Source organism: Cyrtonyx montezumae, unplaced genomic scaffold (assembly GCF_038088225.1).
Source record: "Cyrtonyx montezumae isolate F1298 unplaced genomic scaffold, pur_monq_1.0 scaffold_10, whole genome shotgun sequence".
In the NCBI taxonomy this organism is placed as follows: Eukaryota; Metazoa; Chordata; class Aves; order Galliformes; family Odontophoridae; genus Cyrtonyx; species Cyrtonyx montezumae.
Window position 1 is genome coordinate 37277379 of NW_027071826.1, and position 18189 is coordinate 37295567.

At 40.0% G+C, this 18189-nt stretch overlaps 1 protein-coding gene across 1 annotated transcript; it reads right to left on the minus strand.

The window, feature by feature from the left end:
• Positions 1–6: 6 nt before the first annotated feature.
• On the minus strand, positions 7–14975 carry API5 (apoptosis inhibitor 5). The gene is made up of 14 exons (XM_065754969.1): positions 14828–14975; positions 11831–11992; positions 10811–10904; positions 9807–9872; positions 9327–9478; positions 8351–8557; positions 7700–7804; positions 6965–7054; positions 6227–6408; positions 5981–6074; positions 5106–5162; positions 4112–4188; positions 3611–3747; positions 7–2114 (listed from the first exon to the last, which is right to left on the minus strand). Exons 1-14 carry the CDS (start codon positions 14894–14896, stop codon positions 2035–2037), a joined length of 1572 nt encoding a protein of 523 aa, XP_065611041.1. The 5' UTR covers positions 14897–14975; the 3' UTR covers positions 7–2034.
• Positions 14976–18189: the final 3214 nt, after the last annotated feature.

The window sequence follows — 18189 nt, forward strand, 5'->3', positions numbered from 1 at the left end:
CCAAACAAAATTACAAAATGAATTTATTCCAAAAGCATAAGGGAACATTTACAAGTCATCAAGATGGCAAACAGGTGTCTCCACAAGAACTCACTGCATTAAAATTAAATATGTTAGACTTTTAACTACTTCTGAGGCTACAAGAACTTTGCATGTCACCTCTGGAAAACGAGCTCCATGAAGAAAACTCACTCCAAACTCAGTGAGAAAATAAGCTGCTACTGCCTAGTTATTAGTCTAAGTACAAGCTACATTTAGGCTTGGAGATTACATTTTTTAAATGCCCTCAAAACAACAAATTCTAGCCACGAGTGCAAAATCTTTTTATTTTTCCTTCAATGAAAGCTCATTACCATCTAGTACCTGTTTTCAGAGTGACACTTTGATCTCATGAATTTGTACTTGAAAAATTCTTTGCCAAGTTTGTTGATTTTAGTGAGAAATCTTTGTTTAGCAGCTGGCACGTATTCAGAAGTACAAGTAAGCTCCCATGTCTTGGAATGTCCAAAGTTTAATGCCTGCTGCTCCAGAGTTGTGCAAAAATAGACTCACCTTTTAGTCAATAACTCCGACATAATTTCAGTATTCTGCCCTTCTGATTGCAGTGATAAATATCGAAGTGTTAACGAAGACACCTGAGTCAGATTCACAAGCAAATACAAATGGAACTAGGTGGCAAAACATCACTTTCAAGCATTCATATGTGGATATCAAATGACTGCGGAAAAAAAGAGGGTAAGAAAAGATCTTCATTCTTCTACAGCCTAAGCTATTTTACATCAACATGCCCTGGAAGTCTTGTTAGAAATTCTCTTCCCCTGCCCCAACTTTTTTTTTTTTTTTTCTCCTATCAGCTAACCTCTTTACAATGTTGAGTGACCTGAGAAGTAAAAATTTTAAGTGGTGAGAATAAAAAAAAAAAAAAAAAAGCATTGTGCTCTTACATTGTATTTTCTGGGTGTATACCAGTAAATAAGAACTCCAAGTTGCTATGAAAAAAAATACAATAGCATGGATTTGTTAATTTTTCCACTTGACTACATTGCTGGAATTTTTCAATGTTACCCAAAATACAATTTTATTTATATATTTTTAAATGCAACTGTATTGGTAAAAAGACAAAACAGAAACATAAGCATTGAGTGCCAACTAACCCAGAAATCTGCAAAACACAGAAAAGAGCTAGGTACTGCTACGGTCCACCTCCAGTCTACAAAGCTCAACCACTGCATCAGTCTTTACCCATTCCTGGAATTCTAGTGATTTATTGTTTTGTTTTTCCTGCTCATTTCCTGTAATTTCATGGCATAAGTATATGCACGTATTCATATCAAACATTTAAAATTCCTTTGCAAAACATCACTTTTGCATTACAATGCACGGAGAAGAGTAAGATGTACAAAACAAAAGAACACCACATTCTCCACATTTCTAAGTAAAAGGACTGCTTCATGCTACAAGCAAAACAGATTTCCAACCAAGTTGCAAACTGCAAAAAACCAGCATGTCTTTCAGTCAAGTTAATTATAAGTAAATAAAAGCAAATTTAACAGTGGTACTCTTCTCCACATATTGCAAAATATGATTACAGATGAGGAAAGGATTACTTTAGGTGCTAAGCTCATCTGACTTATCTCTGTAGTCATGCCTTTCCTATCCATTACTTAATACATACACTCAATTACATAGTATCAGTAACGTAGTAGCTGATTTTTAGGTTAATATGCAAACAATCAAGATGTAACTTTCGATAAAACATCTATGCTCTTTTCCAATTTTGAATAAATCCTGAAGACACTTCAAAAATAAGAACCCAAAACTGCTGACTGTAAGCATCCAAAAATACAGTTGTAGTTTCACTATGGACAAGTCGTAGTCCGTTAGAAAAGTAGATCATACATACAAAGGTATAAAGAACATTTAAGTCAGTCTTAGCGGAAGGCAGTCCTTGAAGGAAACAATACTCCAAGCAATCTTTTGCTGAGTGTACTTTTGCTTTAGCCCATTGGGGCCAGGGAAGATACAGTTGTCTACTCAGTAGATTCTTCCTCGACTACGATTGCCACGTCCTCCCCAGCCTCTTCCTCGTCCACCCCGGAATCCACCTCTTTGCTCTGAAACAGAAATCAAAACTTTTCATGCAGGCTTTATACTATATACTGATGAGAATTAAACAGCAGTACTTAGAGGTATTAAGGCTGACTTCAGTCTCTGAGGTTAATCTTGCTTGTGCTAAGACCTGAGTTGTATTCTGGAGTGCTGATTGTAAAAGGATGTCAGGAGAGCCAGCCTCTTCAAACTAAGCACAATTTTTCTGCATACTATGATTGAGCTAGGCCACTTTCATAGAACTGGAAACTGAGCTGTAAATAACTTCCCTTGGCTACCTACTTCATCCTTCTGCCCAACAACACCATGCTGATCTTGACAGCTGTTTGCCTGACTTGCTCCTGCTGGTTTTATAAAATGATGGAAACCCACAACTTTTTCAGCCTGCCTTTTTCTATCCTTAAGTTATAAGCATTCTTAAGATTCTTTGTTGGGCTGGTACTCTCATATATATCCACATGAAAGATCTTATGCATAGCTGGATACTGCACCAACTGTTTCTATACTGTAAAAGATGTTTTGTTTCCCTCTGTAAAGAGCAAATCTGATACAGTGGAAATAGCAGTAAGTGAACTGAACTCTCACTCCCCCTCTACGCTTTCTCCTCATGTACAGTCTTAAAGCACAGGTCATATTAATCTACAAAGAGAACATGGGCATAGTTTAAAATATACGGAAATGTAAGGTGGATGAGAAGCCTGGACATCTCACTAACAACAACAAAAAGAAAACCAGTAACTATGACTTTTTAACTGAAACTTTTCTAATTTTTTTTAGAACTGCTGAATACTAAGCTTAAGTACAGAGCTCCACTAGCTGAAGTCTGCAGTAGAAAATTCACAGATCATTTTTCCTTTGTTTCCTGTAGATGTAAGACGATGCTTTATCTTTTTTTTTTTTTTTAACATGTGTGCATGGGTGATAAATTGTCATGGGAAGCCATTTACTTGGCAGAGGTAGACAATGGACATCCAGGTGAGAACAGGCTGCTGCCACTGTTGGGCCTGTTCAACCAGCCTGCAACTGCTCTCCCATTTCACCCACAAAAATGACTTTCAGATCAGATTGACCTTGACACTGTGAGCATGCACAGTACATCTGACAAATCTTAGAAGTTTTGGAAAAGACCTGCAACATGAGCAATACATTTAAGAAGAATGGAACACAGGTCAAGTCATAAGACAGGCCATAAGAGGTCACTTGCAGAAACTGATCAACTGGCAATTCAGGGCATGTTCTTATGAGATAAAGCACAACAGTAACTTTACAAAAGCTTATGTATTTAAACACTACTAAAACTAACCTGGCAAATCTCGTTACAGGATATATAGGCTGACAGTACTCAAACATTAAACTGATGAGCAGCTAGGGAGAGATCATTACACACAAAAATTGGTGACAGTACAGCGTGACCTTCTTAGAATGTGCTAAATTTGCCCTTCCACCCCAAAAAAATGCACAAATGTAACTGGACAAAGTTTTTTCAAGCTGCCTAACTTACCGTAAGAAAAACTGCCCAGGTTACTACTGTATTTTCCACTGGGAGGATTATATATCTGCCTGGCATCCCTTTTCGGTCCTGCTGAAGCTTTCTTTGGAGGTGAGCTTGAGGTTGTATCTTCACTTGTTCTTTTTTGACTGACAGAAGAAAACAAAAACACATTTTACCTCTGTGGTAACAAGTATGGGAATAATGATTCAACTTCAAAGAGTAACAACTGCAAACTAGCAGCAACTACTGAACATGTCCTGAATAACAACACTGAAGAGGAAGTAAACTAGTCTCTAGTTGATTCAGTCTATTGTATCCCTAAAGCAAGACCAAGATTATTGTATCACAGCCTTAAATCTTTTGGGGATGGGTTTTAATCTTGGTTGTGAATTTTCTAACTCATGTGCTGCATATATTACATAAAAGCGCACAGCTTGGAATCTTCCCTTCATGAAAAGCAAAAGTTAACTACACTTTTTCATTGTTGCTGTTAATGAAAAAACCTCTTACCTTGCATCTGCCTTCTGTACTGGTTTCCAGGACAGTGTGACCGTACTTTTATAAGAAGGAGGAATGTGGAAGAGATCCTATGAAGACATAAGTGGACAGTTCATTCTGCAGTCAAATCCACACCCATAGCACTCCAAGTTTTAGTTGCTTACTAAGGCTCCAGAATAGCACCTGCCTTCCAGGAGTTTTAAAACCCAAATCTTTAAAGTCCCATGTCAGAGAGGACAACAGCAGACAACTGCCTTAGTTCCATATCCTTTAGTAGGAAATTCAAATGAGATTTGTATTACCAGAAAACCACCTTACACTGCAAGAAATACACTTTGTTTCTCTATCTAGGCAAGAAAACCCTCCATCTTTTAATGGACTAAATGGGTCCTGCAGGGACATCTGATAACCCCGTTGTGAAGGTTAAAAAAAAAAGTTTCTCAGTAGCATGGGTTAAGATTTAGTCTGGGGTCATGGATTAAAGGTGGAAGATGGGATATGAAGAGAGGCAGCTAGAGAAGCTGGTGAAGTCTTACAAATGCACACAGAATAAGAATGTTTTTAAGGGCTGTAGATAGAAGTCTCTTTCCTTGGCCCATCTCTCTTAGACTGTTAGGAGAAAACAGCTCTAAATAGCAGTTTGCTTTGCCTCTTCCTTCCTTTACGTTTCTTTGCACCTCACCGAACTGTTCGTTACCTGTCTCTAACAAAGAAGAAACAGAAAATGAGAAAGCTCAGCTAGAACCCACACCCCCTTAAAGCATGGTTATCTACTCCTGCTGGCAACTGCTGCCACTAAGAAGGGCCTCATTACCCTCTTCCAACAGCAGCAAAGGTGCAGAAGCAGCAGATCTGCGTCTCTTCAGAAAAAAAGTAGGCAGCACACTCAACTGACCAACAAAGACTAACTTAACACAATACAGTTTGGTTTAAATGATTCTTTTTTTTTTTCCTTCATAGGTTACTCTACTGCGTGAAATTATTTCCTCATAATGTTAAGACTTACCTTGATTAAAACATTAATGTTATTGGTTATTTTCAAAGCAACCACTTTGATCTTGTTCTGTTAAAGAAAAAAAAATACCACTGAATACTTGCTATTCCAGTAGCTTCAAATTACACCAATTGCTATTCAGTGAACTGCTGTAGCAGTAGTGATAAATGTGTGCATACTTCCAAGGTTACAGTTTTTTGGAGGCTTCCAGCAGCTCTACAATAGCCAACTGCTTGTAAAGTTCCAGCCTACGTCCCACTCCCTTCCTCCAAGTGCATTCTTCTGTTAGACTGCAGTTACATCATTATGACCCACTTTAAAACAATGCAGGAGTAATGCTCAGGAAACCGTGCAAGATAAACAATGACCCAATCAGGTATTGAATCATTATCTCAACTGCAGCCTAAGTAGAGGTTTAGTATCATTTAAAGCCTTCTTGGCCATTTTGAAACTGGCCAATCTGCAGAGCTCACACCAAGATGAAAGCAGCATCCTCAATGCCTACCAACAGTTTCAGTTTATTTCAATTCATAGGTTCATATAACCTGTAACGTTTTCCCTTATTTAAAATCTGAGAGGACCCAGAAATACATAGTGGTTCAGTACTAATGGCAGTTGAATTTTCATAATAAATCATAAGCTCACATGCAAATAAATAAACAAATAAGTAAAACCGTGTCTTTGAAATAAGATTAGCTGAGCTTGTATCAATCATCCACTATGCAGTTAACATAAATAAGCTAAAGAGAAAGTGGCAATAGATATTAGCAGCATCATTCCCTTCACCTACTTGGATGCTCACAACGGATATTATTATCCACATAGTTATGCACCTATGGTTATTTCTGTAGGCTCAATTAAAAAGTCACTATTCCCACAACACTTACCTCCTCTGTTTTCAAGGCTTCTCCTGTTTTTCCTTGGAGAGCTAGACGAAGCTGTCGAATATACACCTGCAACCCTCGAGCAAAATATTGTAGCCTAGAAAGTTGAAAAGCAAGAGCTTAGTTTTACATATTCCTATGAAATAAAAGCATAAGCAAAAGGAGGTTCTAAACCTCTTTCCCCACGAAGAAAAGTCCTCAACCTAACATTTTCTAACAGAATTCCAAGACTTGCCCCTAAACAATTACCTGATTTTGAAGTCTTTCAATTTCTCTGCATTCAGCTTGGCTGTGAGGAAGTCTGGAAGTTTACGACCCAGCTGATGGAAGCTGTACAAGAGACACTCAACGTAACTGAACTGCAACTTGGGCTCTTCACTGCCAGCATTTTCCCCATTCTCTGCCTCCTCTGGAGGAAGTGGCATATACTCCTAATGAACAGAAGGAAGAAACAAATATATGAGGCAGGATTACATGGGCTGACAGTTTTGCTTGCAGTGTTTGAACTGGAGGCTTTATTTCTGCTGACAATTTAACAAGCATTTCTCATTCCCACACTAACGTGTGGAGCTGCTCCACAAGACCTGGTGCATGTAGTTAGCCTACACTCATGTTCCCTGACACCTCTGAGTCACAGGAGATACTATGGTAGCACTGCTACCACAGGAAGCAACAATGGACTGCATCAACACTTCTGAAACAGTGCAGAATTTGTTTAACAACAGCAGTGCAGATACAGCATTTAATGAGAATCTAAATGAGTCTCTCATCACTATGTATTTTTTTTCCTTTTACTGCATACTGGATACTAAGCCCTACAAGGGCTCTGAATAGCAAATAGTGCTGTCCATAATACGAGGACAAACAACATCTGTGATATAGCCACTTTTGCAAAAGGATAAACAGATTAATGGATTAGCATAGCTTGTTTTGATGAAACATTTATTTTGGTGTTTTACATCAGTAAAAAAATTGCATTAGTCTTACCAGTAGTTTATCAAATAGCTTCTTCAAATTTGACTCAAGCTTCTCCATATCTCCACAAAATGAACTCATTTCAGCAAGAAGCTTCAAAACCTACACATAAGGATAACTGTTTTTCATGTGTTAACAGAGAAGAACAGAAACTTAACTTTCAGACCAAATCAAATCATTGTATCATTACTATTGGTGCAGTAGAGGTCAGCTATTACATCTTTAAAAACAAAACAAACAAACCAAACTCCTGGCCAAAGGAAAGAATGGAAGGGAGAACATGCCTAGTCTGTTCACGTCCCCAAACAGAAAAATGGGTATTGCTGTCCAATCCCAACAAGCAACACTAACACTTCTTTGTAAACAAAAACCTTGTTCTCTCATGCATAGCTCACCATCACACCGAAATTCATAATGACATATCTGAAACTGCAGCACTGATTAACGTAAGCAAAATTATAGACATTAAGCCACTCCCTCAGGAGACTAAATTAACACAAGCCACGCAACAATAATTTCAGTAAATGCCACATGCTTAAAAAAGGTTGACAGCAATACAGAAATGATTACACTGATGTACTTATATTCTAGTCTTGTCTCAAAAGCTGGGACAAATAATATGCTTTAAAAGTCAATGCTCAGTCGTGCCTCAATACAGCAAACATTATTATTCCAGCAGAGCTAGACTTCCTACAGTACATATGCATATTTCTCAGGATTGCAAAGACATTGTAAACTTTGGCTTACCTCTAACTGGATGTCAAGGCCCTCCACTGGAGTAGTCAAAGAACTGAGGTTCGGAAGCACGTGCTCGCAGAAGTAAGTAACAAATTTTGTGGAATGAACATTCTTCTGCAAAAAAATCCCCCAACAACACAGACTTCAGATGGTTCTTTTGAATGAATTAAATGTTCCCCCCCACCATCGCTCTGCCAATCTTATGACTACCACACGCATATACCTTAAGGCTTTATTAAACTCATCTTTTAACTCTGAAATGCAAAAGCCCTTTCCAGGTTAAACTAAAAGTTAGCTTAAACTCTGAGGCATTCAGCAACAAGGGCTGAAAAGATTGCCTATAACATGGTAACAGGACAACGTACGCTGCAGTTGCCTGGCATCAGACCTGAATTGATCAAACACATATACAAACCCACTGTGAGAATCTTGTCATAATTGACTATAATATCTTAAATTTGAAAGAAAACATTGAAAAGCAGAGAATACACAAAAGCTCTCTGTATTCATGGGCTTACAGGGTGCCTTCCATTCTAATGCACTAAAGGCAGAGAAGTACTGGTATGCTGTCATTCTAATGTAATCACTCAGAGTACCAAAGATGGGCTACAGCTATCAACTTTGCACATTATTTCTCATGTGAAAGAAATGAATACATACTGAGAAAAGTGGCACTGCCTGTCGAGTACACTGCAGAAGTCTGTCCACACAATCTGGATCTGATGGATTGAATGTTTGTTCCAGGTCAGCTTGTTCAGCTACCAGCTCCACTAGCTGCTGCCTCCCACTTACTGTCTGTAAGCTTTTTAATCCAGACAATATTTTCATGAATAGAACAAATTCTTCACCTGTCACATCTTCCAGCACCTTAATAAAACACCAGAAAACATATTCCACTGTAGTAATTTGCAAACCTCCAGGCCGTACCTACTTGATTTGAAAAGGTAAAGCATGCAACAATCTAAAATTTAAATCATCTCCCCCCCCCCCTTTTTTTTTGAAGCAATTTTAAAGGAACACATGAGAACATGCAGTATCATTGTACACATCTCCAAGTTAAAGTAACTGCCATCAACCTGTGCACAAGTAATGTTCTTCTTCAATGCCAACCTTAAGACAAATTTGCTACCTAACTGAATCATGTTTTATGCAGAATAAACATTAAATGAATAGCTACTTAGTATCCACTGTCTTAATACACTTTTTTCTTCCATTTAGGGAGTGCAATCAAAACTCATGAAATCTAACAAGGTCAAATACCAAGTCCTGCATCTGGGATGTACTCCCTGCCCTGCATTCACGTGTTCTGTGGACCAACTGCCTGAGGAACTGTTCTGCTGCACATGGCCTAAGGAGCTTGGGCACAGGAAGCTATATGAGTTAGGGCATTCCTTGAGTGATGAACACCACCCTGAGCTTTGACAAAAGCACAGACAGTATGCTTAAGAAAGCAAGGGGATAGAAGATTCTCCCTCACTTGGCACTCACTAAACCAAATGTGGAATACTGCACCTGGCAGAGGGTTCTCCACCACCAAGACTTTTTTCTAAGCCTTTAGCAGTCTATTTATTTAAAATCATGCACTCTAAAACATAGTTTAATAATAGCTAAACTTGCAGCATCGTAAGATGGTCACCTTCTTTGATTCAGCTAATATGAACTCTTCAACCTCCTTAGTCAGCACCTCTTCAGGTAGGGTTTTCAGTTTTGTAGAGAGGAACTTGATGGCTCTTTCTCTCACAATATCCTCCCCCTGAAGAATTTGACTGAATAAGCCACCCAAAGTCCCTGAAAAGAGAGTGAATCAGGAAACAACAATTATTTAAAACTCAGGAGCTGAGCCATCCATACCAAAGATAGAAGTTTCCCCTAAGAGCCCGTAAAACATTTAAAAATAGTTTTCATAGTTTGACATAAGAGACTCCATTTTTTTATTGGTCTGTATAATTCAGATCCACAACTACTACAAATTTCAGTACTGTTTGCAAAACAATGCAATGAATACACTTCTAACTTTTGCATTGTACTAAGACAACACAAATTTCAGTCCAGCTCTCACTGCATTAGGTAGTACCAAGTTCTAAAGAATACATTTATAGAAAAATGTGTCCTTTACCTTTAGCATCCATCTTAAATATACTGAGCAAAGCGTTGTTCACCAAATTGAATTCTGCAGAATCATCTGAAGAGAGAAAAAAAACCTTATTCATATCCTTGAAAAGCAAACATAAATGCAGAAAGATTACTGATGTCACACAAGGAGGATTCTATTATCAGCATCATGAATAACGTAACATGTGTTTTAACTGCTATGAGACTGTGCAAACAGAAAACCGTGATTAAGAAAGCTGGAGTCACAAGAAAAACGCTGTTTGCCATTTCATCCTCATCATCTCATCCCCCATAACTTCAACATTACAAATGTGATAGGCTTGAAAACTTTAAGGAAAGTTTTTACTTGTTAAGTTTGATAATTTTAAGGAGCAGTTGAATAAACTGACCATTATTAAATTGAGGCAAAATGAACTAATACTTTATTTTTACTCCACAGAATTCCTTGATGGAATAAACAATTTTCTTTAATACAAATGGAGAAATGTACATGCCCCTTAAAAATATTTCTCTTCTGAGAAGCAAGACTGTAGAGACTCAAGCATGCATTTTTAATGCAGTTTTGAACATCTAACATTTAGCACTCCATAAACATACTGCATTATAAAAAACAATGTATATTAGATACCAAATTAGATATTTTGTACAAAAAAACACATTCCATCTTTTAAGGTTCCTGGATTAGAACCATAGTAGCTCTTGGTCAGAAGGTAATTTATTGCAGTCTGTAACTGTAGATTTACCTTCCTATCCTGCTTTCAGAGAACTTGAAGGAAAAAGGTCTGAGACATAAAAAATAGTATGTGAATCACAATAGTAATTCACAAAAAATTCATAGAGTAATTCACAAAAGTGGCAGCATAATGGGACAGTAAATAAAAGAGAGGAAAAGGAGCAACAGCAGGGCATGAGTGCCACTGGGACAGAATGCTCTGTAGCAAAATAATACATCGACAGAAAACATTTCACAGAACAAACTGCATATGTTTCCACGTGAGCATCTCCCACCTGACTGCAGAAGCTGGGTCAGTATGTCTGCTACTCGAGGAAGATTATCTCCAGTGGCAAACTGAGGCAGCTCCTTAATTGCCTGGCGCCGGATCTGTGGAATTTGCACCATGAAAAGAAAAAATAATGGGAAATTGTGGAATAGTACCACAAAAAGAAAGATTAAAAGGTACAAAAAATTTCAACTCCCATATAAAGTTTGAGAAAACGACCGCATATCCTCTTAACATGAAGATCATATTCTCAAAGTGATGTTCAGTGACAGTCCAACCATCCTCTTTGCTATGAAACTATGGAGACGTACATTGGAAAAAAGAAAAAAATCTATTTTTCTTAGATATAAGCAGAACTGGAGAAAAACCATTTTGACCAGCAACTCTATTCACAAAATAATGAATCTGATCAACAGTTTAATTAACAAACGCAACTAGGGGCTGGAATCTGTGTTATTACAGAGTCTTATTTGCTAACAGGAAGGATACTGTTATAGGTGTAAATATGGCAGAGAAATGATGTCTTTTCCCCTCCATAAATCCACTCCCATCTTTTAAGATCCAACCACCAAAGATGCTCCAAGGTACAGCTTATTTCAAAACAAGAAGCAGCACGAAGTACCTCAAGACTTCTGCAAGACTAATACGTTCAGAATCACAACCTTATGGTTTTCAGGTGCAAAGGAAATTTTCTTGCCTTCCAGCAAGATTTATTGGAATCCAAAGGAAAAATGCAATAGATATTCAAAGAAACCATATCTAAGCTTCTTTCTCAAGAGCTATTCTGTTGATCAATAATGGCAGTGGAAAAGACAAAGGAAAAATAATTTATCCTCCCATACAATCACACAACAGACTCTTCTATTGCAGAAATATGACTAAGTGCTAAAGGCTTCCACAGAGAACAGAGACCAACCCTCTCCTCCTGAAAGACACAGGTTAAGAAAGAAAAAAAGGGAAAAAAAAAAAAGAACAAAATACAAATTAACATGGTAACTGGATAGAAGTTTCCAGTCCTCATTCTTACAGAAACGTCTTCATCCTCACAGAGGTCCAACTGGGCATTGATAGCTGAGTCAGCTAATTCAGGAAAATGCTTGAAGAACTTTGGAATAAACTGGGCTGCGAGCCTCTTTTCCTTGGCACCTCCTTTCACACCATCCAAGATCACCTGGTAGGCATCCTTGTGCTGGAAAAGGAAAAAAACAAAACATACAAATAGGAAAAAACTTGGTGTGCTCTTAAGAAAATAAAGGATTTTCTCCTTCCTTCTTTATTGTGTCTACTAAAACAAACTGCATTGTACAAGTCCCACACAAAGGAGTTTGTTTCTCTCTTAGAGCAATATCATCTCACTAATCCAGTAAAATTTGTCCCTATTGACTGTACTGTTTTTCTGGCTCCAGTACCTGTTCAAGTGCTTAATATTCAAACTCTTAGCCCTAGGGCTAACAGCCCTTACATGCCACTTGTGATTAGATTAGTGCAGACTACAAGAATTATGTGATTGCCTTCTTTTTTTTTCCCAATGAGTTCCTGCCTTTTGTCTGCTCTCTTATGCAGAGCTTACCTCTCCCAACAACTGTACTGCCATAGCAGATTGTAAGTGATTTCTATAATTTATTGCTCTAAAGTATCTTTGGCATCTATTTCAACAGCTGAATCGATGTATAAGAGTTTTGAAAAATGTTAGCAGAAATTGGATCCAATAAATAAATTAACCTCCAGCTGAGATGCAGAAAGAAAAACACTTTAGCAATAGTATGGAAAAGTCTCCATCCAGTTCCTCCAACTAAAACCACACAAGCATTTTGGATGTGCCCGAAGGACCAAACCTTCACAATAAATTCAAGCTTTTGTTGTGGTTAGCTGTTCACAGAATGGTTTTACTTGGGCAAGACCTTGAAGATCACTCAGTTCTACCTCGTGCTGTGGGCAGTGACATCTTCCACTAGAAACACAAGTACAGGATGCTTTCCTTTATTTGCGCTGAGCTTCTCAGAGCCATATGTATCATCACCCCTACTCCATAGAGAAGTTCACCTGCAGCAAGTAGAGATGCTAATTACAAAGCATTATGCCACTTTAATTCCTTTCATAGCAAGCTGTATTTTAACATCCAGGACCAGTGCTGCTTAAACACTGCTTACTCCATTTGAAACCCATCTGTCGTGCCAGATCATGAACCAGATTGAAACACTCATCTGGAAGGAAAACCACCAAGGAACAAACGGTGGTGTTTCAGCTGACCCACAGCCCCATCAGCCTGCCTGAGGGTGTGCAGGTACAGCACACAGCGCAGCACGCGGGAACAAGCCAGCACAAACTAACCATCACACACTGTTAAGGCTACAAGTTCTCAGACTGAACGTAAAGGACAACTCTTTGTGAAACAAACTGCTTAAACTTCACATATACTTAAAAAACATCCTTAAAGCAACCAAAATATGGCAGCCTGCGTTCCAGGAATTTCTATTACTGCATGCTACTCCTAATATTCACTTGAGGCAGAAGTTTGTATTACCATCTAGCTGCTAGTGGCACTCAAAGCTCATGAAAGAGCAGCTAACTGCACAAAGAGAGTAATCCTTCATTTTGCATATTTCGCCCCCATCAGTATCACGAGAATGACTGGCTTCCAAACGGCTGAACTGACCACTCATCCATTACTTCCTCTTAATCAGCTCTTGAGCTGATTTACATTCTGTAATATCTCATGGCAAGTTTAACAAAGCGTTATGGAAAAGTGTTCTGTCTTTATTTTAAACGTCTTGATAGTTGTGGGTTTTTTTTTTTCATTTTGACATTCTCACCTTCTTTTTACTTATGACGTAGACCCATCCTATCATAGCCCTTTTCACAACTGAAGCACTTTTAGAAGCTTTAAATTTAGGTGCTTTAAATTACCCCACTCACTGTCATACTTCTAGTTGTCTCCTTGCTCCTTTCCTCATGTTCTAACTTCCCTTTTTGAGATAATAGGACTATAAGCTTTTATAGTGAGAAATCACTTTCACACAGATATTAAGAGATAATGGAGTAGGATAAAATTGACGAATAAAGAACAATTACTCATGGCTTCTCAGAATGCAAAAATAAGAGATATCAAAAAAGATTACAAAATGAGAAGTTTAAAGAAAATAACTTCTTCACAAAGGTTAATGAACCAATGGAACATTTTGCCACAGAATGTCTGTATGCCAGAAATACCATCAGTTAAAAAAAAGCATCAGAGAAGACTGCTGAAGATCAACCCAGCACAGTATAGGAATCAAAAAGAGGCTCTGGAAGCCTGTAAGTGGAAAATGCACCAGGATCCATCATTCTCCACTCACCCTGTTCTTCATGTGGAGAAGTCCTTTCACCTCTGGAGCACTGATCCTCACCACAGGCAGCGTTTGTAACATTTGTAGCTGGAGTATGTTCTACCTCACACCTATTCCTGTCTTATAACAGCTACCCACAATTGTCAAAATGATGAACAACTATGTGTTTGTAGAACAGGACATGTATGGCATCTATTTATTGTCTCTCCCCACAGCTCCAGACCTTTTAGTTCCATTTTTTTTTTTAATCAGCTCTGAGCCGAAATGTTTGTTGGCCTGCCTGCAACTTCCTTGGGGCACAGTTACACAAGCAAACGGTCTTGAGCTTAAACTAACTTTATAAACAAACGAACCACAAAACTTACTACTTCTTTGCTTAAAGAACCGCCCAAATAACCTTGTGTCGTAGCACACACTGACCCGTAAATAAGCAGGGCGCCACATCTAAGCGACGAGCAGCCACCGCAGGAGCTGCTCCGGTCCCGTCTCCTCCCACCCCGCAACCCCTGGCGGGATCGCGGCCGCAAAGGTCGTCCCACACCCTGCCCCGCGGCGTGCAAAGCCGCACCGAGGACAGCCCCAGCTGCCCCGGGCAGCAGCGGCCGCAGCAGTGCCCGTGCTGCCCAGCCCGGAACTCCGCACCGCGCCACTCGAGCCCCAGGCCTGGCGAGGCCTTGCAGGCCGCAGCCGCGCCGCACCTGGCCCGCCGTCTCTGTGGCGTCCGCCAAGATGCCGTAGTTGCGATAAAGCTCCTCGACGGTGGGCATGGCGCGGCGGGGTAGGGGCAGAGCCGTCGCTGCAACCGAGGCCGCCGGTGACGCCAACGTCGCCGCCGCTCAGGCCGCCGCCGCTCCGCGCAGGCCGCCGCCGTCAGCACCAACGAGGCGGAAGTCCCAGAGCGGCCGCGGCGCTCGCGGCGCTCGTATAGCGCCCCCTGCAGGGCTGTGTGGTTGCCGGAGGACCGGCTGCCCCGCCGGGCGAAACCGGGCTGCGTCCCCGGAAGTGACGCGGTCCGGGCGCAGCGTTAGGCGCGGTCTGTGCTGCAGCGGAAGTACTGCGGCTGGGGAGCGGCGGAACTGGCGGTGTTGCCACGTGCTCCGTTTCTGCCCTTTCTTCCTCATAACATTTTTTTTTTCCATTTTTTCTTTTTCCCTCGTCTACTTTCCTGTTGCTTCACGTCATTACTGTAGTGTTATACACAGCATCATAGACCCACAGAAGTCGGAAAAGACCTCAGACCATCTGATCCAACAGTCAACCCACCACCACCATAACCCTCAGTGCCTAAATTCTCTCCTTACAGCCATTCCCATCTTCCAGTATCTAGTTTTCACCTCACGCATACACACACACACACACACACACACACACACAAAATAATATATATATATATATATATATTTACAATGAAACCTTAAAATGTGCTCACAGAATCACAGACCTGTAGGGACCTCTAGAGATCATTTAGTCCAACCCCAACTTTAATACAGAAGGAATATGAACAAAAGGGTTGAAGGTGATACATGTCTAGGAGACAATGAAATTGTTAAAACTGAGACATCTTTGGATATGCATCTTTAGAAACTCAAAAGCTTGAAATGCATATCCTTGAGTGGCAACATAGCTTCTAACAGGATGTGATTCCAATAATGTGTTCAATCAATCGGGATTTTCATCTCGTCTTTCTTCTCAATCTCCTTGCAATTCATGTGGCAATATCCCTATGGTAAATTACAGAGCTATTTGATAATGAACTGTTACCACTGTACAATTGACTTCCATTCCTGTACTCTGTCCACTAAACCCCATACACTGGCATCACTGCAGACCTCTGCATAATTTCCCATAAGTTTTCTGTAGGAAAAACAATTCAGTTGCGAAATCGTTGGAATTTGTTTATTTCTTCAGGTGAAAAGATTACTGCTCGTGTCCCACAGCTGCCTTGGTTGTTGGTGAAGAACAGACTGGATGAAGCTGCACCTAACAGATTTGTACTATGACCACGTGCGGACTTGCTTAAAAGATTCTCACAGGAACAGTGGTTCAGTTGCATGGATCCTCAGGGGCCAGGGCTGAAAAGCTTCTGTGGAACAGATTCCCACTGGAAAATAAGGACAATAAAGCGACCACAGTCAAGTCACTGAATCTTAGAATGGCTTGGATTGGAGGTGACCTTAAAGATCATTTATCCACTTATGCCAGATGAGCAATCAATCCTGAATTGTTCTAATTTCCTCTTTCTCACTTTGTAGAATCAGCCTTAAACCTCCAGGCCTGGTTTTACAAATTAGGTGGCATAGCAATTAGCCTCAAACAGTGTAAACTAATTTTTTTAACTTAATTTAATTTCGTTTTGTTTTGCCTTTTTGTTTCGTTTTGCTTTGCTTTGTTTTGTTTTGCTTTGTCTTCCCCAATCTCTGTCGCATCCCCGTGTCAGTGCGGCAGGCCCCGCCCGCCGGTTCCCGGGCCGGGCAGCAGGCGGCACTCGGCGACCACGGATGGAGCAGGCTGTCCCAGCATCAGCCCCTGTCGGGAAAGGCTCACCGGCCGCAGCTCAGCCGTATCCCGGCGGGCATGAGGCTCTGTTTCCTCGGCTGTGTCTGCTTCCGCAAGCAGAACAGCACTGAATCCTTATGAAATGATTTCTATGCAGCATTGAGAACCATGCTGCATTTCTGTCTGAGAAAAGCGTAACAATAAACTGTTCCTGGTGACATTGCCAAATTCAGCGGGAGAATGAGATAAGGGAAATAAAGTGTTTATTTCTCCTATTTTTCCAGCTTGCTGACTTTGTATGTGTGATAGCAGCCTGATGGTATCAGTCTTACTGTTTACCTCGCTGCTGTGAGTAGCAATTGCGGAACATCCTTTTAAAGGATTTGTGAGCCAGGTAGTAATATTCACTCTCTTCTATTGCTCAGAAGCTACTAAAGGCCTGGCATGAAGCATTTGTGCCTTGCATGTTAACTGTCGCTAATTGGCACTATTATTTGGAGCTCATAATGCTGCATGCCTTTCCATGTTGGGAAGGCTATGTAAAGATTGAAAACTCGACACTTGCCAAAGCCAATTGAATTTTCTTGTTTGTATGGACCATTCATAGAGTAATAATAGAAAGGAAACATCTCAAAGCACAGAAAAATGTGACTGTGAAGTGTAATGTTCGGCAAGACGACTTAAAAATGGAGATAGCAGCCACAGATTGTACAACTCAAGGACATCTATGGAAGGGAGGTGGTTTATTCTAGGTTTATTCTACCCATACTGAGAAGATCCACATGTACATAATGCTGGTTAGGGCTTAGTTTTGACCATTTGTGGACTCCCAGGAAGGAGAAGGAAGTGCAGAGACCCAACTGAGAGAAGGATGTTTAGAAAGCTGTGATGAACTGGGAAACTGAATGAATGTCTGTACTTACGTTTCATACCTGTTGAAAAATACTTTCACGTCTACACAGTAATTAAGAAAGCTATTGTTTTCAAAATATTTTTGAATTAAACATTAGCATAATTGAAAAAAATGGTAGTAATATTTTGAGGAAAGCGTCAAAAAGAAAGCACTGTAAAAAATTCTTCCCAAATGTTAGTATGGCTAGTCATGAAACCCTTCATATAGTTTTGTATGAATATTTGAGCAATATTTCTTTATGCAAAGCATAAGGAAAGCAATGCAACCAGGAGTTTAATGAAGCAAAAGAACAAAATTACAACATAGGAAATCCTTCAGTATGTGTCCCAGGCAGCTGTCACTTTGGAGAAGGAATTATGCGTGGCTACTGCACAGCGCTCAGAGCCCATTTCCACCTTGTTCCCACAAGTGGGAGGCCAGGGCAAACTGGGCAATACTCGGTGCTTCTGCCTCCACTGAGTAGTCCTCTCTGGCCTTTCCATTTACAGAGAAATGACTACATTTTCCTTTTTGACACTAAAATGCTTTCTAATATTATCCTGCAGCTATAAATGATTAAACAACTCATTTCTAGCGTGCATGTTTTTAAGTAAAAGATTTAATCATACATAAAGGGCCTAGGGAATTACAGGGAGAATATGAACAACATTT